The sequence below is a fragment of the Protomyctophum parallelum genome, assembly GCF_964188405.1.
Source record: "Protomyctophum parallelum genome assembly, chromosome: 19".
Lineage (NCBI taxonomy): Eukaryota > Metazoa > Chordata > Actinopteri > Myctophiformes > Myctophidae > Protomyctophum > Protomyctophum parallelum.
This window is the reverse complement of record NC_139717.1, coordinates 43,256,166-43,282,997: the sequence shown is the minus strand read 5'-3', so window position 1 is coordinate 43,282,997 and position 26,832 is coordinate 43,256,166. Positions and strand designations below refer to the sequence as shown.

The following is a 26,832-nucleotide window of genomic DNA, read 5'->3' as shown; positions in this document are numbered from 1 at the left end:
CATCTCGGATACAAATGTAATTTGTCTTTTACTCCACTACAAAATACAAAACTCTGATGCTGGCATTCAAAGCAACCAAAGGTATGGCTCCCCCATATCTTGCAAGTATGATTGAACCCTACAAACCCTCCCGCACACTCAGATCAGCCAACGCAGGGAAGCTGGAAGTACCCTCACTAAAAACGCCGGGACAACGCTCCACACGTCCCAAACTCTTCTCCCTTCTGGCTCCAAAACTGTGGAATGCACTTCCCATTGCAGTCAGAACTGCAGCATCACTCCCAATCTTCCGCCGTAGTCTGAAAACCCACCTTTTCAGACTCCATCATGGCCCATAGCACTTACCCTACCCCCTTAGATAGCATTTCTGTAGACTTAGATAGCATTTGATACAGACTTATAGCATGTTATGTAGACAGCACTATAATTGCAGTGTATATAGTCATAGCACGCCATAGTACATATGTATAGCATATATATAGTTTATATGTATAGTCTCATAATATAGATATTCCACTGTTACTTTCTTAGCTTACGCATGTTTCATGATAAATGCTTTTTTGTGATGTATTCCCATGCTTTTTGTTCTTGCTTAATGTAAATCGCTGTAATGTAAAGCGTCTGCTAAATGCCTAAATTGTAAATTGTACTACATCTATTTGAAAACTTTAGTTACTAAACGTACTAGTTACTTTGTAGATTTTTATTTTATTTTTATTACAAACATACATTAACCACTTCAGCCCATACATTTAGGCCATTTGAAAATAGCAGATCTACAAGCTCACAATGTGCCGCAAATTGCGATGAGACACATTGTGAGCTTGTAGATCTGCTATTTTCCAAAAGATTTGTATATATTTGAAAACTTTAACCGGGACATTCTGCATAATGAGCAATTTTACTTTTGGTACTCATGCTTCCTTCTATGCATAAGGAGTCCAAGCTGCTTCTTTTCACCTGACAGGGGAGAGTTTCCCCGGCCGGACGTAGCGTGTGGAAGGAACACGTTATTCCGACCAGTTCTTTTCCCCTCTATCAGGCACCCCGGCTGGCCAGGGGGAGGTAGTTTAGAGTCCAGGATTACAGCATGGTTTTTTTTTAGGGTACCTACCCTAGGGGACACGGGGAGACTCCAAACTCCACACAGAAAGGCCCTTTCACCAACCCCGCCTCGGGTATGGGCACTGATGACGCGGAGGAGGGAATACGCCCCCATTGCCCACAGCGTCCCCAGTGGGAATCGAACCCAGGACCTTCTTACCGCAGCACTATACCGACTGTGCCACCGTTGGTATTGGTACTTTAACTTAAGTACAAAATGTGAGTACTTTATCCAGCACTGGTGGATTTGAAGGATTGTGATCTGTAGATCTGTTACTTTTGGAATATACTGTACCTACTACTACTATACATCATGCTTTAGAGATGGGGATGAATACATTCAGAATGTTTTCTAGATTTTTTTAAATTTGCTGTCCTTGTTTTTGAGAGTAGAGAGTATAATTTGCAGAGACAGACAGGTTTTGAAATATGTATGTATGTACATGCATGCATATTGGTATAATTGCTTTTATAAATTAAACTTAACTGAGTGTAAATATTTAAATGAAATGAACAGCATGAGAGTTGGACAATATGATCAATAATTGAACATACTTTGTTAGTCTCAGGAATACGAATAGATGACACAATTACACTTTGTAAAGTCTATGAAGCAAACTTTATTGAAATTGTGACTTGAGAGAAAGCTATATGAGGTAGAGGAGAGGTCAGCTCACATTGCAGTTGATTTGTTTCAATGTAAGTACAGTATCAGACACAGTGTACAGTATGAGAAATGTGATCAGAGAGACAACTCGAACAATCTGGACATGGAATTTGATTCAGTCTTTTCTGCTTTTTTCTTGGCCAGATTTTCCTGTTTCACGATTTGCCTTTGCTACATTCGTACAGCTTGTTAATCCTCAGGATGTCGATATCAGACATGCCGTCTCTCTGGCCGATCTGCACGTTGGCGTTTGGGATGGGGGTGATGCTGTCTTTGCCGGACTGGATAGAGAAGGCCGTTTTACCGTAGTGCATGATGGAGGAGTAGTCATAGGGGGTGTCCAGGTTGTTGGTGTTCTGCTTGTGGAAGTTGTATTTCATGTCGTCGTTGATGTTGTCCCAGTTGATGAGGACGTAGTCGTCACGGTCGCTCCTGGTCTGCTCGTGCTGGAAGCCCAGGGCATGGTTGATCTCGTGCTGGATGATGCCGTGCCACATGCAGCCCTTACGGTTGATAGAGACCACTTGCTTGCCTCCTACTCTGCCTAGATCAGACCAGCATCCATCACTGTTCTCAAAGCTGATGTAGTCTTCCTCGTCCTGACGTGGCTCAAAGCGGACACAGGTGCTGTCGGTGAAGGTCTGCATGGCTCTTTCAATCTTCTTCTTGTCCCATTTGTTGAAGTCGCTGCTCACCGTGTAGGGGATCGTCACCGAGCCATCAAAGAAGTCTTTCTCCCACAGGCAGTTGTAATAGAAACAGTACATGGCGTTTCTGGTTCTGGGAGCGACCATGTCTCCCTCCACAAGGATCTGCCTGGAGACGTTGTTGGAAGTCAGAATGATGGTGCTGATGTCTGCCTGGACTCCAGATTCACTTCTTTCTTCCAGGATGGGATGGGCCTGGGAGAGGCCCAGCAGTAGCAGGAGGCTGAAAAAGATCTTCATCTTCTGGGTCCTTCAGGTGTCTTTCTTGGTCCCTGATGGCGATGCTGTGGAGAGGATGCTGGGAGCTTCTTGGTCCCTGATGGCGATGCTGTGGAGAGGATGCTGGGAGCTTGGTGAATGAGTCTTCTGAGTCCTTAGCTTTTATACTGAGCGGTGTAGGTGTGTCTGCTGGAGGATTAAGGGTTGTGTCCAGGCCACTAAAGCCTAAACAAACCTGTGAAGGCAGAACTCCTCAGACCAACCTGTTGTTTCAACAGGGTATTATTGCTGCCAAGTATCTGGTACAAACAGATAAGGTCAGATCACAGCTCTTTTCTTCCTAATTACTGTATGTACCAAGCTCTCTCTCCCTCTCCCTTGAGGGGAATCCCTATGTAAACATATACTTTTACTCCACTACATTTATTTGAAAACTTTAGTTACTAAACTTACTAGTTACTTTGTAGATTTGTATTATTACAAACATACATTAACCACTTCACCCCATACATTTAGGCCATTTGAAAATAGCAGATCTACAAGCTCGCGATGCGGCGCATTGTGAGCTTGTAGATCTGCTATTTTCCAAAAGATTTTTTATATATTTGAAAACTTTAAACAGGACATTCTGCATAATGAGCACTTTTACTGTTGGTACTTTAAGTACATTTTGATGTCAATGCTTTGGTACCTTTACTGCTTTATAAATGTTTTATCCCACAATGTTGTAACCCATTTTTCACCCAGTGTCAATTATCTAATGTAATCCTGGGCGCTACATTTCCTCTGGCAGCGGACTGACCTCATGTTTCCTTCTATGCATGAGGAGTCCAAGCTGCTTCTTTTCACCTGACAGGGGAGAGTTTCCCCGGCCGGACGTAGCGCGTGGAAGGAACACGTTATTCCGACCAGTTCCTTTCCCCTCTATCAGGCGCCCCAGCTGGCCAGGGGGAGGTAGTTTAGAGACCTGGATTACGGCATGTTTTTTTGTGACGTTACCTACCCTAGGGGACACGGGGAGAACATGCAAACTCCACACAGAAAGGCCCTTTCACCAACCCCGCCTCGGGTATAGGCACTGATGATGCGGAGGAGGGAACACGCCCCCAGTGCCCACAGCGTCCCCAGCGGGAATCGAACCCAGGACCTTCTTGCTATGAGGCGACAGCACTATACCGACTGTGCCACCGTTGGTATTGGTACTTTAACTTAAGTACAAAATGTGAGTACTTTATCCAGCACTGGTGGATTTGATGGATTGTGATCTGTAGATCTGTTACTTTTGGAATATACTGTACCTACTACTACTATACATCATGCTTTAGAGATGGGGATGAATACATTCAGAATGTTTTCTAGATTTTTTTAATTTGCTGTCCTTTTGTGTTTTTGAGAGTAGAGAGTATAATTTGCAGAGACAGACATGTTTTGAAATAATCAAAACCTGTTATATGTGCATGCATGTATATTGGTATAATTGCTTTTATACATTAAACTTAACTGAGTGTAAATATTTAAATGAAATGAACAGCATGAGAGTTGGACAATATGATCAATAATTTAACATATTTTGTTAGTCTCAGGAATACGAATAGATGACACAATTACACTTTGTAAAGTCTATGAAGCAAACTTTATTGAAATTGTGACTTGAGAGAAAGCTATATGAGGTAGAAGAGAGGTCAGCTCACATTGCAGTAGATTTGTTTCAATGTAAGTACAGTATCAGACACAGTGTACAGTATAAGAAATGTGATCAGAGAGACAACTCGAACAATCTGGACATGGAATTTGATTCAGCCTTTTCTGCTTTTTTCTTGTCCAGGTTTTCCTGTTTCTCGATTTCCCTTTGCTCAAGGAAGTCTTTGCATTCGTACAGCTTGTTAATCCTCAGGATGTCGATATCAGACATGCCGTCTCTCTGGCCGATCTGCACGTTGGCGTTTGGGATGGGGGTGATGCTGTCTTTGCCGGACTCGATAGAGAAGGCCGTTTTACCGTAGTGCATGATGGAGGAGTAGTCATAGGGGGTGTCCAGGTTGTTGGTGTTCTGCTTGTGGAAGTTGTATTTCATGTCGTCGTTGATGTTGTCCCAGTTGATGAGGACGTAGTCGTCACGGTCGCTCCTGGTCTGCTCGTGCTGGAAGCCCAGGGCATGGTTGATCTCGTGCTGGATGATGCCGTGCCACATGCAGCCCTTACGGTTGATAGAGACCACTTGCTTGCCTCCTACTCTGCCTAGATCAGACCAGCATCCATCACTGTTCTCAAAGCTGATGTAGTCTTCCTCGTCCTGACGTGGCTCAAAGCGGACACAGGTGCTGTCGGTGAAGGTCTGCATGGCTCTTTCAAGCTTATTCTCGTCCCATTTGTTGAAGTCGCTGCTCACCGTGTAGGGGATCGTCACCGAGCCATCAAAGAAGTCTTTCTCCCACAGGCAGTTGTAATAGAAACAGTACATGGCGTTTCTGGTTCTGGGAGCGACCATGTCTCCCTCCACAAGGAGCTGCCTGGAGCCGTTGTTGGAAGTCAGAATGATGGTGCTGATGTCTGCCTGGACTCCAGATTCACTTCTTTCTTCCAGGATGGGATGGGCCTGGGAGAGGCCCAGCAGTAGCAGGAGGCTGAAAAAGATCTTCATCTTCTGGGTCCTTCAGGGGTCTATCTTGGTCCCTGATGGCGATGCTGTGGAGAGGATGCTGGGAGCTTGGTGAATGAGTCTTCTGAGTCCTTAGCTTTTATACTGACCGGTGTAGGTGTGTCTGCTGGAGGATTAAGGGTTGTGCCCAGGCCACTAAAGCCTAAACAAACCTGTGAAGGCAGAACTCCTCAGACCAACCTATTGTTTCAACAGGGTCTGTAATTGTATTCCTCAGTCATTACAGGGACAACTAGTGTTGGTTAATGGGGTGGGAAGGTTTGCATTACATCTTAGACATTGAGCTGACTCTGAATTTGAAAACTACCTTTTGCCTTAACATTTTAATATATCCATAATATTTTACATGACTGTTGCATTCATGAATTGAAGTAGGACTATCGATTTAGCCAACACAAAAGTAAAACAACAGTATATAAAAGTATATCCCATGTTACTAATATGACAGACACAACCCAGTGAGCAACAATCTGCAAGTTTAATAAATAATAGATGACATACAGCAAACAATGAACATTTACTTACATTTACATTTACATTTACTACACTTAATAATAGAATTGTATTGTGTGCTTCTATTTTTTATCGTTCGCAAGTATGTTTAAGTGTTATTAAACAACTCATGAACATTTACTTACATTTACTACACTTAATAAATAGAATAGAATTGTATTGTGTGCTTCTATTTTTTATCGTTCGTAAGTATGTTTAAGTCTTATTAAACAACTCTCTTGTTATTAAAGATAATTTAATCTTAGTTTAGTTTTCCATAGTGTAACATTAACTGTGTCAGTATGACCTTAAACTGAGACTGCATGTGTTTTTCAAAACACTAAAATTAGATCATATTATTGCTGCCAAGTATCTGGTACAAACAGATAAGGTCAGATCACAGCTCTTTTCTTCCTAATTACTGTATGCACCAAGCATACCAATCATTTTTAATTTGCTTTCAGTTTGTAATAATAGCTTTGCATGTTTGGCACGGCTGCAATCAATAACAAATATATCATTTAAATCAGCCAATCAAATGAAGCTGTGGGAAAACAAAACAAAAAATGCTCCACGGAGCCAGGTCAGGCAGCAGCGGGGGCAGTGTCTTGAGTGTACAGGGTTTGATGAGGGGAGGGCCCATTAATAATACATTAAATAAACTTAATTTATAGAGCGCTTTACATTGCATATAAAATGCAGTACAATAAAGGCATTTGGTGGGATAAAACAACAAAACATCATTAAACAGACAATATAATAAAACAACACCATGCACATAATAAACAAACAATAAACAGGCTATCTGTGGGAAAGCCTGTGTAAAAAGGAAGGTTTTTAAAAGTGTTTTGAAGACGGCCACTGAGGTTGCGTCCCTCAGGTTCTGCGGTAGGGCGCTCCATAGTTCTGTGGCCTGGCTGCGAAGGCCCTATCACCCATGGCATCGTTAAAAGGAGTCAGTAGACCGGATAGCTCAGCTAGGGGCAGGCCTTCATTTAACTGTTGAGAACTCTAGTTTTCGCCGGCTGCCGGGCACGGCTACACTAATAACTTTGGGGCAGGCCCGTCCAGAGTTTAAATGGACAGGTATCAGTCAAAAGGAAGATTCGGCACAAACAAGGGACTAAATTATTTTCGCTCCTATGCCAACAAAATGTGGAACGCCATACCAACAGTCATTAAGACATGCGAATCCCTTGACTCCTTCAAAACTGCTCTCAAAGAGCACCTACAGATGGCTGCAATTCGAAACTGGCCTCCATAAAAAAGTTTGAAAGTCTAAGCTCCAACCCCCTGAATTGGTTACACTAGTTGAGAAAACCCTCCTGGTTTCAATCGGACAACATTTACCCCTTCCTCATGGACCCTGAAGTTTCACCCCGAGGATCCCAGACTACGGCAGGGCATAAACGGTGCTAAAATTAATTTTAAGGATATCTTAACAGGGGGGGTGTCTATGTTATGTGTTTTTCTCCTAGGATTTCAAATCTGTGCTTACTTTTTGGATACAACCATTCTTACCTACATCATTTTGCATTTAAAAATGCCAATTTTATCCTTTCAAACCTCTTTCAATGGAAAAGTAGCCTATATGTGAAATCATTTTGCCAAAGCCTTTATATAATTTTATTTTTTAAAGACGTAACATGAGAAGTGAGTAATGAATAACAACATAAGACAAATCTGTGCAATAGAGTAAACAAATCAGTGCAATGGAGTAGACAAATTAGTGCAATGGAGTAGACAATTCAGTGCAATGGATTTTTTTAAATGCTTACTTCTTTACACAGTTAAATATATCAAACTATAACAAAAAGCTTAAGGAGAATGTCATTCTACCTCAAATACATAGTTTTTAGTGGCTGTAGCCCAACGTAAATCAAGTGCAACTGCAGTTTATCCACAAGGCTCCCAGGCCCGTCTGACTTAGTGCTCCTGCTCCTCCTTCTGGGCTGCCATGCCAACAGCGATGGTTTTCTTTCTGGAGTCTGGGAACTCTGCGCGATGACAAGAGACAACTTGGAGGAGAAATTGCAGTTGCTCCTCATCCTTGGTGAGCTTGCGGTTGTATTCCTGGATGAGGGCAACTCCTCGCTCTGCATGGTTGTTGATGACCGCTATACCCTGCACAAAAGCCGCTGCTGTACAGAAGTCTTCCCGCTCCAGCCAGGTCGTGGGATCGGCGTCGAGGAACCCGTCTTCCAGGCACAGCTTCTGGAAGAACTGTCGTGTGTTGGTTGATGCCATATCTTGCAGCTGGAGTCCAGAGACGGCTTGGCTGGGCAGTAGCTGTGGGCGCTTCGCTGGAGATTCATCTCCCTCTGTGGTGTGAAGTGAATTGAGGATTCCCCTCTTCTCCTCCATCGTGACCATGGGGTCGAAGACTGCCAGAGCGACAAGCTCCTTGGAGAGGTACCACAGGTGGCCTTGCAGCTTGGTCAGAGCTGCCTTGCCCACATCCCGGTTGACGTCGTCCATGTAGGTCGTCAGATCCTTCAGCAGTTGCAGGTCGTGTCGAGGGGCAACTGCGGCCTCCGGAGCCAGTGTCCAGGCTTTTGCGTACAGGCGACTGACGAAGATGGCGATTTGCTGCAGGCCCTTCTCCTCCTTCGCTGTGAGCTTGAATTGGCTCCGGAACATCCACACCTTCGTAGATGGCTTTGGACATCCACCTTGCGTGGTGCATGGGTCCGGGGGCGAGGAACCGTACTCCTCGTGGGGGGATCTGGCCGAGGAAGATCACAGTCAATTCTAGTAGCTCCCGGTAGTCGTCCCGAAGGCCCTTGTGGTTGGTGAGGGTGCTCTGGAACCATTCCTTTTCCACAGGGTCCAGCAGAGGACTCTGGTCGATGAACTGCCAGTACTCCTGGAAGCGCTTGAACATGGTCACATTTGGACCTGACGTGGGGCCCATGACCGTCTTGAAAGCCTCAGCGAGGAGCAGCTCAAGGACATGATGGCGGCACGCGAAGTACAGGAGATCTTTCTTGAGTTGCTGTTCAATCAGGACACAAGCTCCGTTGTTCCGACCAGTATTTGAGGATATTGTGTCAAACGACATTCCACCGATGCGCTCCGTGAGGATCTAAGCAAATCTGTGAGTGGCAAACCGCGAGAGCTACTGCAACTCAGGCTAAACGTCAAGGGTGGGACTGTTGTTTGGAAGTGATAAACATGCTGTAAATATGTATCACCTGTTAATATGTACATTGATTGGGGATTTGGCTTTGGAAAAATGATTTCACATTTATCTTACAATATCTTGAGGTTTGAAAGGGTAAAATAGGTATTTTTAAATGTAAAATGATGTAGGTAAGAATGGTCCTATCCAAAAAATAAGCACAGATTTGAACTCCTGGTAGAAAAACACATGAAATAGACACCCGCCCTGTTAAGATATCCTTAAAATTAATTTTAGCACCATTTATGCCCTGCCCTAGTCTGGGATCCTCGGGGTGAAACTTCAGGGTCCATGAGGAAGGGGTAAATGTTGTCCGATTGAGGAAAAGTTTCACCAGGAGGGTTTTCTCAACTAGTGTAACCAATTCAGGGGGTTGGAGCTTAGACTTTCAAAACTTTGTGTTTTAAGGAACACCCTAATATGTATAGCATATATAGTTTATATGTATAGTCTCATAATATAGATATTCCAATGTTACTTTCTTAGCTTACGCATGTTTCATGATAAATGCTTTTTTGTGATGCTTTTTGTTCTTGCTTAATGTAAGTCGCTCTGGATTAAGAGCGTCTGCTAAATGCCTAAATTGTAAATTGTAAATTGTACTACATTTATTTGAAAACTTTAGTTACTAAACTTACTAGTTACTTTGTAGATTTTTATTTTATTTTTATTACAAACATACATTAACCAGCCCATACATTTAGGCCATTTGAAAATAGCAGATCTACAAGCTCACAATGTGCCGCAAATTGCGATGAGACACATTGTGAGCTTGTAGATCTGCTATTTTCCAAAAGATTTGTATATATTTGAAAACTTTAACCGGGACATTCTGCATAATGAGCAATTTTACTTTTGGTACTCATGCTTCCTTCTATGCATAAGGAGTCCAAGCTGCTTCTTTTCACCTGACAGGGGAGAGTTTCCCCGGCCGGACGTAGCGCGTGGAAGGAACACGTTATTCCGACCAGTTCTTTTCCCCTCTATCAGGCGCCCCGGCTGGCCAGGGGGAGGTAGTTTAGAGTCCAGGATTACAGCATGTTTTTTTTTATGGTACCTACCCTAGGGGACACGGGGAGACTCCAAACTCCACACAGAAAGGCCCTTTCACCAACCCCGCGCCTCGGGTGTGGGCACTGATGACGCGGAGGAGGGAACACGCCCCCAGTGCCCACAGCGTCCCCAGCGGGAATCGAACCCAGGACCTTCTTGCTATGAGGCAACAGCACTATACCGACTGTGCCACCGTTGGTATTGGTACTTTAACTTAAGTACAAAATGTGAGTACTTTATCCAGCACTGGTGGATTTGATGGATTGTGATCTGTTACTTTTGGAATATACTGTACCTACTACTACTATACATCATGCTTTAGAGATGGGGATGAATACATTCAGAATGTTTTCTAGATGTTTTAAAGTTGCTGTCCTTTTGTCTTTTTGAGAGTAGAGAGTATAATTTGCAGAGACAGACAGGTTTTGAAATATGTATGCATGCATATTGGTATAATTGCTTTTATAAATTAAACTTAACTGAGTGTAAATATTTAAATGAAATGAACAGCATGAGAGTTGGACAATATGATCAATAATTGAACATACTTTGTTAGTCTCAGGAATACGAATAGATGACACAATTACACTTTGTAAAGTCTATGAAGCAAACTTTATTGAAATTGTGACTTGAGAGAAAGCCATACGAGGTAGAAGAGAGGTCAGCTCACATTGCAGTTGATTTTTCAATGTAAGTACAGTATCAGACACAGTGTACAGTATGAGAAATGTGATCAGAGAGACAACTCGAACAATCTGGACATGGAATTTGATTCAGCCTTTTCTGCTTTTTTCTTGTCCAGGTTTTCCTGTTTCGCGATTTCCCTTTGCTCAAGGAAGTCTTTGCATTCGTACAGCTTGTTAATCCTCAGGATGTCGATATCAGACATGCCGTCTCTCTGGCCGATCTGCACGTCGGCGTTTGGGATGGGGGTGATGCTGTCTTTGCCGGACTGGATGGAGAAGGCCGTTTTACCGTAGTGCATGATGGAGGAGTAGTCATAGGGGGTGTCCAGGTTGTTGGTGTTCTGCTTGTGGAAGTTGTATTTCATGTCGTCGTTGATGATGTCCCAGTTGATGAGGACGTAGTCGTCACGGTCGCTCCTGGTCTGCTCGTGCTGGAAGCCCAGGGCATGGTTGATCTCGTGCTGGATGATGCCGTGCCACATGCAGCCCTTACGGTTGATAGAGACCACTTGCTTGCCTCCTACTCTGCCTAGATCAGACCAGCATCCATCACTGTTCTCAAAGCTGATGTAGTCTTCCTCGTCCTGACGTGGCTCAAAGCGGACACAGGTGCTGTCGGTGAAGGTCTGCATGGCTCGTTAAAGCTTCTTCTCGTCCCATTTGTTGAAGTCGCTGCTCACCGTGTAGGGGATCGTCACCGAGCCATCAAAGAAGTCTTTCTCCCACAGGCAGTTGTAATAGAAACAGTACATGGCGTTTCTGGTTCTGGGAGCGACCATGTCTCCCTCCACAAGGAGCTGCCTGGAGCCGTTGTTGGAAGTCAGAATGATGGTGCTGATGTCTGCCTGGACTCCAGATTCACTTCTTTCTTCCAGGATGGGATGGGCCTGGGAGAGGCCCAGCAGTAGCAGGAGGCTGAAAAAGATCTTCATCTTCTGGGTCCTTCAGGTGTCTTTCTTGGTCCCTGATGGCGATGCTGTGGAGAGGATGCTGGGAGCTTGGTGAATGAGTCTTCTGAGTCCTTAGCTTTTATACTGACCGGTGTAGGTGTGTCTGCTGGAGGATTAAGGGTTGTGTCCAGGCCACTAAAGCCTAAACAAACCTGTGTAGGCAGAACTCCTCAGACCAACCTATTGTTTCAACAGGGTCTGTAATTGTATTCCTCAGTCATTACAGGGACAACTAGTGTTGGTTAATGGGGTGGGAAGGTTTGCATTACATCTCAGACATTGAGCTGACTCTGAATTTGAAAACTACCTTTTGCCTTAACATTTTAATATATCCATAATATTTTACATGACTGTTGCATTCATGAATTGAAGTAGGACTATCGATTTAGCCAACACAAAAGTAAAACAACAGTATATAAAAGTATATCCCATGTTACTAATATGACAGACACAACCCAGTGAGCAACAATCTGCAAGTTTAATAAATGACATACAACAATGAACATTTACTTACATTTACTACACTTAATAAATAGAATAGAATTGTATTGTGTGCTTCTATTTTTTATCGTTCGTAAGTATGTTTAAGTGTTATTAAACAACTCTCTTGTTATTAAAGATAATTTAATCTTAGTTTAGTTTTCCGCATAGTGTAACATTAACTGTGTCAGTATGACCTTAAACTGAGACTGCATGTGTTTTTCAAAATACTAAAATTAGATCATATTATTGCTGCCAAGTATCTGGTACAAACAGATAAGGTCAGATCACAGCTCTTTTCTTCCTAATTACTGTATGTACCAAGCATACCAATCATTATTAATTTGCTTTCAGTTTGTAATAATAGCTTTGCATGTTTGGCACGGCTGCAATCAATAACAAATATATCATTTAAATCAGCCAATCAAATGAAGCTGTGGGAAAAACAAAACAAAAAATGCTCCACGGAGCCAGGTCAGGCAGCAGCGGGGGCAGTGTCTTGAGTGTACAGGGTTTGATGAGGGGAGGGCCCATTAATAATACATTAAATAAACTTAATTTACATTGCATATAAAATGCAGTACAATAAAGGCATTTGGTGGGATAAAACAACAAAACCTCATCAAACAGACAATATAATAAAACAACACCATGCACATAATAAACAATAAACAGGCTATCTGTGGGAAAGCCTGTGTAAAAAGGAAGGTTTTGAAGACAGCCACTGAGGTTGCGTCCCTCAGGTTCTGCGGTAGGGCGCTCCATAGTTCTGTGGCCTGGCTGCGAAGGCCCTATCACCCATGGCATCGTTAAAAGGAGTCAGTAGACCGGATAGCTCAGCTAGGGGCAGGCCTTCATTTTCCTGTTGAGAACTCTAGTTCTCGCCGGCTGCCAGGCACGGCTGCACTAATAACTTTGGGGCAGGCCCGTCTAGAGTTTAAATGGACAGGTATCAGTCAAAAGGAAGATTCGGCACAAACAAGGGACTAAATTATTTTCGCTCCTATGCCAACAAAATGTGGAACGCCCTACCAACAGTCATTAAGACATGCGAATCCCTTGACTCCTTCAAAACTGCTCTCAAAGAGCACCTACAGATGGCTGCAATTCGAAACTGGCCTCCATAAAAAAGTTTGAAAGTCTAAGCTCCAACCCCCTGAATTGGTTACACTAGTTGAGAAAACCCTCCTGGTTTCAATCGGACAACATTTACCCCTTCCTCATGGACCCTGAAGTTTCACCCCGAGGATCCCAGACTACGGCAGGGCATAAACGGTGCTAAAATTAATTTTAAGGATATCTTAACAGGGGGGGGTGTCTATTTTATGTGTTTTTCTCCTAGGATTTCAAATCTGTGCTTTTTGGATACAACCATTCTTACCTACATCATTTTGCATTTAAAAATGCCAATTTTAACCTTTCAAACCTCTTTCAATGGAAAAGTAGCCTATATGTGAAATCATTTTGCCAAAGCCTTTATATAATTTTATTTTTTAAAGTCGTAACATGAGAAGTGAGTAATGAATAACAACATAAGACAAATCTGTGCAATAGAGTAAACAAATCAGTGCAATGGAGTAGACAAACTAGAAAAAGTGCCCTTCTGGGCACAGGTCTCCACCAGGTTATCCACAGATCCGTGCAGTTAAGAGGTAAAAACACTTTTCGGCCAGTTATAGCGCCACCTTGAGGCTGAGTTGAAATTGTTCATGTGGCATTTCGTCCTCGGCCTAGTGGGAATGTGCGTGCACAATTTCACGGAAATCACGCGATGTGTTCATGATTTGCAGCATTTTGTTTGAAACTGAGCACTCCTGTGAACTTTGGAAGCCAATCTTAACCAATCAGGATCGAGTCTGAGAAATCTGAAAGAGCCGTTTCGTTGAATGGCTCTAGAGAGACTGTGTACCAATTTGCGCGATGTTTGGACAAAATCTGTAGGTGTACTGTGCAAAAACTTGTTTTGCACAAAGCGGCCTCCTGGTGGCGCTATAACAGGCCGTTCTGGAAAGTTTGGGGCAGAGGTTCATCGTTGGCATCCAGGGAGTGTGTGTGCAAAATTTGGCATCGACCGGGTTAACGGTGGCCGAGATTAGCTGCTCACGGACACACGGACGGACGGACGGACGGACACACGGACACACGGGGACACACACGGACGGACGAAGTGCAAAACATACTCTCCCCACATGCCTTCGGCCTGGTGGAGACAATTAGTGCAATGGAGTAGACAATTCAGTGCAATGGATTTTTTTAAATGCTTACTTCTTTACACAGTTAAATATATCAAACTATAACAAAAAGCTTAAGGAGAATGTCATTCTACCTCAAATACATAGTTTTTAGTGGCTGTAGCCCAACGTAAATCAAGTGCAACTGCAGTTTATCCACAAGGCTCCCAGGCCCGTCTGACTTAGTGCTCCTGCTCCTCCTTCTGGGCTGCCATGCCAACAGCGATGGTTTTCTTTCTGGAGTCTGGGAACTCTGCGCGATGACAAGAGACAACTTGGAGGAGAAATTGCAGTTGCTCCTCATCCTTGGTGAGCTTGCGGTTGTATTCCTGGATGAGGGCAACTCCTCGCTCTGCATGGTCGTTGATGACCGCTATACCCTGCACAAAAGCCGCTGCTGTACAGAAGTCTTCCCGCTCCAGCCAGGTCGTGGGATCGGCGTCGAGGAACCCGTCTTCCAGGCACAGCTTCTGGAAGAACTGTCATGTGTTGGTTGATGCCATATCTTGCAGCTGGAGTCCAGAGACGGCTTGGCTGGGCAGTAGCTGTGGGCGCTTCGCTGGAGATTCATCTCCCTCTGTGGTGTGAAGTGAATTGAGGATTCCCCTCTTCTCCTCCATCGTGACCATGGGGTCGAAGACTGCCAGAGCGACAAGCTCCTTGGAGAGGTACCACAGGTGGCCTTGCAGCTTGGTCAGAGCTGCCTTGCCCACATCCCGGTTGACGTCGTCCATGTAGGTCGTCAGATCCTTCAGCAGTTGCAGGTCGTGTCGAGGGGCAGCTGCGGCCTCCGGAGCCAGTGTCCAGGCTTTTGCGTACAGGCGACTTGCGATTTGCTGCAGGCCCTTCTCCTCCTTCGCTGTGAGCTTGAATTGGCTCCGGAACATCCACACCTTCGTAGATGGCTTTGGACATCCACCTTGCGTGGTGCATGGGTCCGGGGGCGAGGAACCGTACTCCTCGTGGGGGGATCTGGCCGAGGAAGATCACAGTCAATTCTAGTAGCTCCCGGTAGTCGTCCCGAAGGCCCTTGTGGTTGGTGAGGGTGCTCTGGAACCATTCCTTTTCCACAGGGTCCAGCAGAGGACGCACATCGGGGTGGGAATCACCGGACTCGAACTGGCTCTGGTCGATGAACTGCCAGTACTCCTGGAAGCGCTTGAACATGGTCACATTTGGACCTGACGTGGGGCCCATGACCGTCTTGAAAGCCTCAGCGAGGAGCAGCTCAAGGACATGATGGCGGCACGCGAAGTACAGGAGATCTTTCTTGAGTTGCTGTTCAATCAGGACACAAGCTCCGTTGTTCCGACCAGTGTTTGAGGATGTTGTGTCAAACGACATTCCACCGATGCGCTCCGTGAGGATCTAAGCAAATCTGTGAGTGGCAAACCGCGAGAGCTACTGCAACTCAGGCTAAACGTCAAGGGTGGGACTGTTGTTTGGAAGTGATAAACATGCTGTAAATATGTATCACCTGTTAATATGTACATTGATTGGGGATTTGGCTTTGGAAAAATGATTTCACATTTATCTTACAATATCTTGAGGTTTGAAAGGGTAAAATAGGTATTTTTAAATGTAAAATGATGTAGGTAAGAATGGTCCTATCCAAAAAATAAGCACAGATTTGAACTCCTGGTAGAAAAATAATTTTAGCACCGTTTATGCCCTGCCCTAGTCTGGGATCCTCGGGGTGAAACTTCAGGGTCCATGAGGAAGGGGTAAATGTTGTCCGATTGAGGAAAAGTTTCACCAGGAGGGTTTTCTCAACTAGTGTAACCAATTCAGGGGGTTGGAGCTTAGACTTTCAAAACTTTGCGTTTTAAGGAACACCCTAATATGTATAGCATATATAGTTTATATGTATAGTCTCATAATATAGATATTCCACTGTTACTTTCTTAGCTTACGCATGTTTCATGATAAATGCTTTTTTGTGATGCTTTTTGTTCTTGCTTAATGTAAGTCGCTCTGGATTAAGAGCGTCTGCTAAATGCCTAAATTGTAAATTGTAAATTGTACTACATTTATTTGAAAACTTTAGTTACTAAACTTACTAGTTACTTTGTAGATTTTTATTTTATTTTTATTACAAACATACATTAACCAACCCATACATTTAGGCCATTTGAAAATAGCAGATCTACAAGCTCACAATGTGCCGCAAATTGCGATGAGACACATTGTGAGCTTGTAGATCTGCTATTTTCCAAAAGATTTGTATATATTTGAAAACTTTAACCGGGACATTCTGCATAATGAGCAATTTTACTTTTGGTACTCATGCTTCCTTCTATGCATAAGGAGTCCAAGCTGCTTCTTTTCACCTGACAGGGGAGAGTTTCCCCGGCCGGACGTAGCGCGTGGAAGGAACACGTTATTCCGACCAGTTCTTTTCCCCTCTATCAGGCGCCCCGGCTGGCCAGGGGGAGGTAGTTTAGAGTCCAGGATTACAGCATGTTTTTTTTTAGGGTACCTACCCTAGGGGACACGGGGAGACTCCAAACTCCACACAGAAAGGCCCTTTCACCAACCCCGCGCCTCGGGTGTGGGCACTGATGACGCGGAGGAGGGAACACGCCCCCAGTGCCCACAGCGTCCCCAGCGGGAATCGAACCCAGGACCTTCTTGCTATGAGGCGACAGCACTATACCGACTGTGCCACCGTTGGTATTGGTACTTTAACTTAAGTACAAAATGTGAGTACTTTATCCAGCACTGGTGGATTTGATGGATTGTGATCTGTAGATCTGTTACTTTTGGAATATACTGTACCTACTACTACTATACATCATGCTTTAGAGATGGGGATGAATACATTCAGAATGTTTTCTAGATGTTTTAAAGTTGCTGTCCTTTTGTCTTTTTGAGAGTAGAGAGTATAATTTGCAGAGACAGACAGGTTTTGAAATGTATGCATGCATATTGGTATAATTGCTTTTATAAATTAAACTTAACTGAGTGTAAATATTTAAATGAAATGAACAGCATGAGAGTTGGACAATATGATCAATAATTGAACATACTTTGTTAGTCTCAGGAATACGAATAGATGACACAATTACACTTTGTAAAGTCTATGAAGCAAACTTTATTGAAATTGTGACATACGAGGTAGAAGAGAGGTCAGCTCACATTGCAGTTGATTTGTTTCAATGTAAGTACAGTATCAGACACAGTGTACAGTATGAGAAATGTGATCAGAGAGACAACTCGAACAATCTGGACATGGAATTTGATTCAGCCTTTTCTGCTTTTTTCTTGTCCAGGTTTTCCTGTTTCGCGATTTCCCTTTGCTCAAGGAAGTCTTTGCATTCGTACAGCTTGTTAATCCTCAGGATGTCGATATCAGACATGCCGTCTCTCTGGCCGATCTGCACGTTGGCGTTTGGGATGGGGGTGATGCTGTCTTTGCCGGACTGGATGGAGAAGGCCGTTTTACCGTAGTGCATGATGGAGGAGTAGTCATAGGGGGTGTCCAGGTTGTTGGTGTTCTGCTTGTGGAAGTTGTATTTCATGTCGTCGTTGATGTTGTCCCAGTTGATGAGGACGTAGTCGTCGCGGTCGCTCCTGGTCTGCTCGTGCTGGAAGCCCAGGGCATGGTTGATCTCGTGCTGGATGATGCCGTGCCACATGCAGCCCTTACGGTTGATAGAGACCACTTGCTTGCCTCCTACTCTGCCTAGATCAGACCAGCATCCATCACTGTTCTCAAAGCTGATGTAGTCTTCCTCGTCCTGACGTGGCTCAAAGCGGACACAGGTGCTGTCGGTGAAGGTCTGCATGGCTCTTTCAAGCTTATTCTCGTCCCATTTGTTGAACTCGCTGCTCACCGTGTAGGGGATCGTCACCGAGCCATCAAAGAAGTCTTTCTCCCACAGGCAGTTGTAATAGAAACAGTACATGGCGTTTCTGGTTCTGGGAGCGACCATGTCTCCCTCCACAAGGAGCTGCCTGGAGCCGTTGTTGGAAGTCAGAATGATGGTGCTGATGTCTGCCTGGACTCCAGATTCACTTCTTTCTTCCAGGATGGGATGGGCCTGGGAGAGGCCCAGCAGTAGCAGGAGGCTGAAAAAGATCTTCATCTTCTGGGTCCTTCAGGGGTCTATCTTGGTCCCTGATGGCGATGCTGTGGAGAGGATGCTGGGAGCTTGGTGAATGAGTCTTCTGAGTCCTTAGCTTTTATACTGACCGGTGTAGGTGTGTCTGCTGGAGGATTAAGGGTTGTGCCCAGACCACTAAAGCCTAAACAAACCTGTGAAGGCAGAACTCCTCAGACCAACCTATTGTTTCAACAGGGTCTGTAATTGTATTCCTCAGTCATTACAGGGACAACTAGTGTTGGTTAATGGGGTGGGAAGGTTTGCATTACATCTTAGACCTTGAGCTGACTCTGAATACTACATTTTGCCTTAACATTTTAATATATCCATAATATTTTACATGACTGTTGCATTCATGAATTGAAGTAGGACTATCGATTTAGCCAACACAAAAGTAAAACAACAGTATATAAAAGTATATCCCATGTTACTAATATGACAGACACAACCCAGTGAGCAACAATCTGCAAGTTTAATAAATAATAAATGACATACAGCAAACAATGAACATTTACTTACATTTACTACACTTAATAAATAGAATAGAATTGTATTGTGTGCTATTTTTTATCGTTCGTAAGTAAGTCCACACCCACAACACCAGAGGAAGTGCAACGAACCATGTACAACCCAGATTCGGCACAAACAAGGGACTAAATTATTTTTGCTCCTATGCCAACAAAATGTGGAACGCCCTACCAACAGTCATTAAGACATGCGAATCCCTTGACTCCTTCAAAACTGCTCTCAAAGAGCACCTACAGATGGCTGCAATTCGAAACTGGCCTCCATAAAATCTGAATCCCCCACCGCCCACCGCTTTTCCCCCTCACTGTATGTTTCTTTTCCCTTTTTACCTCCCTTATGATGAATTCCCGTTCTGTTCTTTGACTATATAGAAGGGTCTATTTGTACGTCTCTAAATGTTTTGATGAATTGAACAAGGTGGACCCATCTTGTAAACAAGTGTAATGCTTAATTGGGTCGTCCACTCACAGTTAACAGTCTTTGTATTGCGTTTGTAAATAAACTGAAATGTACTGTAATTCTGCAAACTGTTGAAACAATTCACAATTCAATTCAATTTCAATAAAAGAAAATATATATATATTTAAAAAAAAGCTGTGCTGTGTCTGCACAACGACTAAACCAAATGTACAAAACCACATATGTATGTGGGTACATATATATATATATATATATATATATATATTATATATATATATATATATATATATATATGTACCCACATACATATGTGGTTTTGTACATTTCAAAACCTGTCTCTGCAGGTTATACCTACTCTCAAAATCACAGAAATGGACAGCTTTTTTTTCATCTGTAAAACATTCTGAAAGTATTCAACCCCATCTCTAAAGCATGATATAGAGACGAGTTACAGTAGTAGGTACAGTATATTCCGAAAATAACAGATCTACAGATCACAATCCATCAAATCCACTAGAGCTGGATAGAGTAGGGGAGAGCCGCCAAGGATGTAACATTTTGCACGTTTCATTTTTTTACTCAGAGATCCGTTTATCTACACATGTAATATTTTCAGGCAACGGACCTACACATGTCTGCTACCATAAACCACTTCAAGTTATTTTTTTTATAAAACAGGTCGGGAGTTATTAAACCGAACGTGGACGCTGTTCCAGTGTTACAATTACTGCGCATGTCGGATTAATTGTAACGGCATGCATGATAAATGTAACAACGCTAAAAAACATCATTAAACATATCGTTTTCAGCTTAAAGCAATTATATTTCATTGAAGCAACTCCTTAGCATTGTTTTCATACCATGGATGTGATAAGAAAATGTATCAAAAATAAGGGAAATATTAAATAGTATCGGGTGTACCAGTTTGGGCTTTTTTTTTTTTTTTTGTCAGTTCAGTGGGGAAATACATTGATTAAACAAACGTTTGATTTATTGAGTTGTACAATGTTATACAACCCTACAATAATTTTAGAATACACTACACAATAAAATACAATTTTAGAACATATAATATTGGCCAAAATGTCAACTGTGTAAATATGACCTATAATGGTATTGAATGGAGCCGGTGTGTGTTACAAAAGATCCACTTTTGCAAGTTTTCTTTGCCGTTGCTTACAGACCAGAATGAACGTGCATTCCGTCTAAACACGATGCAAACTAATAAAGAACATAAGCATGAAGACATCCATGTGGATTTTTATTCACCAACATCAAAGAAAAAAATTGTAGCACACATATACTCCAGGTGTAAAATTTTTGCTTTTTGAGAAAAATCTGTTTTTCGCCAATAGCTCCCCGTGGGATGAAGGTAAACACTTCAAACTTCCTGGGCACGTAGAGTACGTTGCTGTACACATACTGACGCGATGGCGTCATGGTGGCGTTGACCAATCAAGAGATAACGTCCATGTTACAACCGTGAAGCGTTACAACCTTGGCGGCTCTCCCCTACTCACATTTTGTACCAATACTGCAATATAGTAGGCCTACTCTGTTACGTAAAAGTCTGGAATTCAAAAATGAGTAGGTACAAAAGTATTGACATCAAACTGTAGGCCTACTTAAAGTAGCAAAAGTAGTCATTACTCATTACATTATGCAAAATGTCCCGTTTCAAGTTTTCAAATATATAAAATAATCTTTTGAAAATAGCAGATCTACAAGCTCACAATGTGTTGCATCTTTTTGAGCTTGTATGTCAGTTTGTTTACTGTTGAGTGAGAAAGCAATGTTGCATTTTAGGAAAAAAGAGTTAAAGATACAGGCAGACTTCTACTGAAAAAACACTAGAATTTTATAACCATCAAAATAAATAACACTAACTAAATATCACAGCACATTTTAGATATTTCATTAGAAAGGAACTATATTATGTATTACTGTTGTATGGTAGACACTATTAAAAGTGGGTTTCAGGTATGGTAATCTGAACGCAGCCGTCTTTACAGATTGGAGAATTACAGTACAAAGGGAAAGTAGACAAATTCTACATAGGCCTACTGTGAAATAAACATTTCAACAGTCAATCAATTAAAATGTGTTAAAAATAATTATGTCACACCCCCCGCCCCTTTTCCTTATTTCTCTCTCAAACTGGCAACACTGATGAATCAGCAGCCAATCAGAGCACACAGCGCATGATTTAAAACAGACACAAGCCCAATAGCCACCTGTGTTTGTTTGTAATTAATAGATTTTTTTAAATTTGCTGTCCTTTTGTGTTTTTGAGAGTAGAAAGTATAATTTGCAGAGACAGACATGTTTTGAAATAATCAAAACCTGTTATAATATGTACATGCATGTATATTGGTATAATTGCTTTTATAAATTAAACTTAACTGAGTGTAAATATTTAAATGAAATGAACAGCATGAGAGTTGGACAATATGATCAATAATTGAACATACTTTGTTAGTCTCAGGAATACGAATAGATGACACAATTACACTTTGTAAAGTCTATGAAGCAAACTTTATTGAGACTTGAGAGAAAGCTATACGAGGTAAAAGAGAGGTCAGCTCACATTGCAGTAGATTTGTTTCAATGTAAGTACAGTATCAGACACAGTGTACAGTATGAGAAATGTGATCAGAGAGACAACTCGAACAATCTGGACATGGAATTTGATTCAGCCTTTTCTGCTTTTTTCTTGTCCAGGTTTTCCTGTTTCACGATTTCCCTTTGCTCAAGGAAGTCTTTGCATTCGTACAGCTTGTTAATCCTCAGGATGTCGATATCAGACATGCCGTCTCTCTGGCCGATCTGCACGTTGGCGTTTGGGATGGGGGTGATGCTGTCTTTGCCGGACTCGATAGAGAAGGCCGTTTTACCGTAGTGCATGATGGAGGAGTAGTCATAGGGGGTGTCCAGGTTGTTGGTGTTCTGCTTGTGGAAGTTGTATTTCATGTCGTCGTTGATGTTGTCCCAGTTGATGAGGACGTAGTCGTCACGGTCGCTCCTGGTCTGCTCGTGCTGGAAGCCCAGGGCATGGTTGATCTCGTGCTGGATGATGCCGTGCCACATGCAGCCCTTACGGTTGATAGAGACCACTTGCTTGCCTCCTACTCTGCCTAGATCAGACCAGCATCCATCACTGTTCTCAAAGCTGATGTAGTCTTCCTCGTCCTGACGTGGCTCAAAGCGGACACAGGTGCTGTCGGTGAAGGTCTGCATGGCTCTTTCAAGCTTATTCTCGTCCCATTTGTTGAAGTCGCTGCTCACCGTGTAGGGGATCGTCACCGAGCCATCAAAGAAGTCTTTCTCCCACAGGCAGTTGTAATAGAAACAGTACATGGCGTTTCTGGTTCTGGGAGCGACCATGTCTCCCTCCACAAGGAGCTGCCTGGAGCCGTTGTTGGAAGTCAGAATGATGGTGCTGATGTCTGCCTGGACTCCAGATTCACTTCTTTCTTCCAGGATGGGATGGGCCTGGGAGAGGCCCAGCAGTAGCAGGAGGCTGAAAAAGATCTTCATCTTCTGGATCCTTCAGGGGTCTATCTTGGTCCCTGATGGCGATGCTGTGGAGAGGATGCTGGGAGCTTGATGAATGAGTCTTCTGAGTCCTTAGCTTTTATACTGACCGGTGTAGGTGTGTCTGCTGGAGGATTAAGGGTTGTGCCCAGGCCACTAAAGCCTAAACAAACCTGTGAAGGCAGAACTCCTCAGACCAACCTTTTGTTTCAACAGGGTCTGTAATTGTATTCCTCAGTCATTACAGGGACAATTAGTGTTGGTTAATGGGGTGGGAAGGTTTGCATTACATCTTAGACATTGAGCTGACTCTGAATACTACATTTTGCCTTAACATTTTAATATATCCATAATATTTTGCATGACTGTTGCATACACAAAAGTAAAACAACAGTATATAAAAGTATATCCCATGTTACTAATATGACAGACACAACCCAGTGAGCAACAATCTGCAAGTTTAATAAATAATAAATGACATACAGCAAACAATGAACATTTACTTACATTTACTACACTTAATAAATAGAATAGAATTGTATTGTGTGCTTCTATTTTTTATCGTTCGTAAGTATGTTTAAGTGTTATTAAACAACTCTCTTGTTATTAAAGATAATTTAATCTTAGTTTAGTTTTCCATAGTGTAACATTAACTGTGTCAGTATGACCTTAAACTGAGACTGTATGTGTTTTTCAAAATACTAAAATTTGATCATATTATTGCTGCCAAGTATCTGGTACAAACAGATAAGGTCAGATCACAGCTCTTTTCTTCCTAATTACTGGATGTACCAAGCATACCAATCATTATTAATTTGCTTTCAGTTTGTAATAATAGCTTTGCCTGTTTGGCACGGCTGCAATCAATAACAAATATATAATTTAAATCAGCCAATCAAATGAAGCTGTGGGAAAACAAAACAAAAAATGCTCCACGGAGCCAGGTCAGGCAGCAGCGGGGGCAGTGTCTTGAGTGTACAGGGTTTGATGAGGGGAGGGCCCATTAATAATACATTAAATAAACTTAATTCATAGAGCGCTTTACATTGCATATAAAATGCAGTACAATAAAGGCATTTGGTGGGATAAAACAACAAAACATCATTAAACAGACAATATAATAAAACAACACCATGCACATAATAAACAATAAACAGGCTATCTGTGGGAAAGCCTGTGTAAAAAGGAAGGCTGCGAATCTTTAGGTGTCCCACGATTCGATTCGATTCCGATACTTGGGGTGACGATTCGATTCAAAAACGATCTTTTCGATTTTTCCGATTCTCAATTCAAAAAAGATTTTTTTCCGATTCTAAAGCAGTTTTTTATTTTATTAAAAACAATTAAATAGAATTTTAGCATGATCTACTCCAGTCTTCTGGCATGAAAGCAGAGTACATTTAGTAAAAAGCTTGATACAACTGAATGATTTAAACACACAAAGGTTAAATCCAAGAGTAAGAACATGTCTCATTTATTTAGCTTGCACAAATTTGAACCAGTACAAAAGTTACAAAATCTCTTCTCACTCAATACCAGAAAAATAAATACAATTGGCAGGCTTAGCTTAGCTGGGTAGTAAATGCACTATGCAGAAACCCAGGCCATAATGCATGGTACTACCATGCATAATGGTAGTACCTGTGCATGTTTTTTTTTTTTTTTTTTGCACAATTGTACCTGTCAGGTACAGGCACATTTGTGCAAAAAAATAATAATAAAAAGAAAAAAAAGAAAACTATTTTTGGAAAATGAGAATCGATTCTGAATCGGACGGCATTAGAATCGCGATTCTAACTCGAAACGATTTTTTTTGACAGCCCTAGTTGCGTCCCTCAGGTTCTGCGGTAGGGCGCTCCATAGTTCTGTGGCCTGGCTGCGAAGGCCCTATCACCCATGGCATCGTTAAAAGGAGTCAGTAGACCGGATAGCTCAGCTAGGGGCAGGCCTTCATTTTCCTGTTGAGAACTCTAGTTTTCGCCGGCTGCCGGGCACGGCTGCACTAATAACTTTGGGGCAGGCCCGTCTATAGAGTTTAAATGGACAGGTATCAGTCAAAAGGGAGACATCGAAGAGGAAGGATGGATGGGGAAGGATCAACATGTGGAATGTCAGAACACGTCAGCTCCATATATGGAGATCTAAGGGTTTGAGGTCAGATGTAGAATTGCTGGCCAATATTGATGACATCTTGGATCTCCATACATCAGCGATCTCCATCTCTGATGATGTCACGAGGCATGACCATATATAATCATGCCTGGGTCAGTGGGGTGACCAACCAAACAAACTGACGGGAAATGCACAATTTCATAGTTAACTGCGACCTGCAGTCGCAATTTGAAATGAAGCTCAAAGTGCTTTACAGAGCAATAGAGAAAAAAAATAAAAGAAATGGCATAAAACAACATTAAAATAATAGCAGTAGTCTAATGCAATACAGTGAGGTCATGGATAACAACAATGGGTCTGGTCCACAAGATTCGATACACCACCAAGATACCCATGTACCTGTCTAGATACAAAGTCCACACCCACACAACACCAGAGGAAGTGCAACGAACCATGTACAACCCAGATTCGGCACAAACAAGGGACTACATTATTTTCGCTCCTATGCCAACAAAATGTGGAACGCCCTACCAACAGTCATTAAGACATGCAAATCCCTTGACTCCTTCAAAACCGCTCTCAAAAAGCACCTACAGATGGCTGCAATTCGAAACTGGCCTCTATACAATCTGAATCCCCCCCACCGCCCACCCCTTTTCCCCCTCACTGTATATGTTTCTTTTCCCTTTTTACCTCCCTTATGATGAATTCCCGTTCTGTTCTTTGACTATATAGAAGGGTCTATTTGTACGTCTCTAAATGTTTTGATGAATTGAACAAGGTGGACCCATCTTGTAAACAAGTGTAATGCTTAATTGGGTCGTCCACTCACAGTTAACAGTCTTTGTATTGAGTTTGTGCTTGAAATGTACTGTAATTCTGCAAACTGTTGAAACAATTCACAATTCAATTCAATTTCAATAAAAAAATATATATATATATATCACCCATTCTTGAGATAAGGGACAAAACTTTTTTCAAACTAGATTTGAAGATTTGAAGATACATTCAAATCAAATAGATGTATTTGTAGACACAGGTCTCAACTACCAATCTTGAGAAGGAACAGGTTTTTCGCATAACATTTCTTTCTAAAATGGGACATTTATGCACTTAATACCTGATTCATGTCAACTCCGTCAGACACACTAAAATCCCTTTTAATTGAATTTGATCATTTCAACAATAATATAAAGTCCTCAGTTATCTTATGGCTTTCAGTAATCAAGTTAAGTAATACAATTATTTTAATATTGTTTTGTTCCAATATCACACTATTATGAAATATCCAATTTCTCAAATCCGTCATTTCAACCTTTATTTTCAATATTATAACATGAAAACCATGTAAAAAAAACAAAAAAAAAAACATCATTACGTATCATTTCAGTTGGTGTTTCAATACATAAGCACAAAATATTTAACATCAAATTTTCAATACATATGCACAAAATATTTAACATCGAATTTTCTATTTCTTTGGAAATTAACAAAAACATCACGGGACGAACGTCTGACGGAGTTGACGAACATCTGACGGAGTTGACAAGTTTAACTGATTTAGGTTCTAGACCACCTAGGATCTTGATTCTGGTGACTAATCCCACATTTTCAAGGATGAGGAATACAGTGGTACTATTTATATTGGCCCTGTGACCATGGCAGCCATTTTCAAAATGGCCGCCACCTGCTGTTATTTTACA

The 26,832-nt window shown here is 42.3% G+C and overlaps 4 protein-coding genes and 1 pseudogene across 5 annotated transcripts; all 5 read right to left on the bottom strand.

The window, feature by feature from the left end:
* Positions 1–1,926: 1,926 nt before the first annotated feature.
* On the bottom strand, positions 1,927–2,718 carry LOC310876998 (hatching enzyme 1.2-like; the record flags this gene model as incomplete). The annotated part of the gene is made up of 1 exon (XM_083790644.1): positions 1,927–2,718. One exon carries the CDS (start codon positions 2,716–2,718, stop codon positions 1,927–1,929), a length of 792 nt encoding a protein of 263 aa, XP_083646770.1.
* A 1,735-nt stretch (positions 2,719–4,453) lies between these two features.
* On the bottom strand, positions 4,454–5,338 carry LOC310876997 (hatching enzyme 1.2-like; the record flags this gene model as incomplete). The annotated part of the gene is made up of 1 exon (XM_083790643.1): positions 4,454–5,338. The coding sequence occupies one exon, from the start codon at positions 5,336–5,338 to the stop codon at positions 4,454–4,456; it is 885 nt and encodes a 294-aa protein (XP_083646769.1).
* Positions 5,339–10,815: 5,477 nt separating this feature from the next.
* On the bottom strand, positions 10,816–11,700 carry LOC310876996 (hatching enzyme 1.2-like; annotated as a pseudogene). Its single transcript has one exon. The product of its transcript is annotated as a hatching enzyme 1.2-like (transcript).
* A 5,932-nt stretch (positions 11,701–17,632) lies between these two features.
* LOC310876994 (hatching enzyme 1.2-like) lies at positions 17,633–18,517 on the bottom strand (the record flags this gene model as incomplete). Its single annotated transcript, XM_083790641.1, has 1 exon — positions 17,633–18,517. The coding sequence occupies one exon, from the start codon at positions 18,515–18,517 to the stop codon at positions 17,633–17,635; it is 885 nt and encodes a 294-aa protein (XP_083646767.1).
* A 3,618-nt stretch (positions 18,518–22,135) lies between these two features.
* Positions 22,136–23,020, bottom strand: LOC310876993 (hatching enzyme 1.2-like; the record flags this gene model as incomplete). Its single annotated transcript, XM_083790640.1, has 1 exon — positions 22,136–23,020. The coding sequence occupies one exon, from the start codon at positions 23,018–23,020 to the stop codon at positions 22,136–22,138; it is 885 nt and encodes a 294-aa protein (XP_083646766.1).
* Between the last annotated feature and the right edge of the window lie 3,812 nt (positions 23,021–26,832).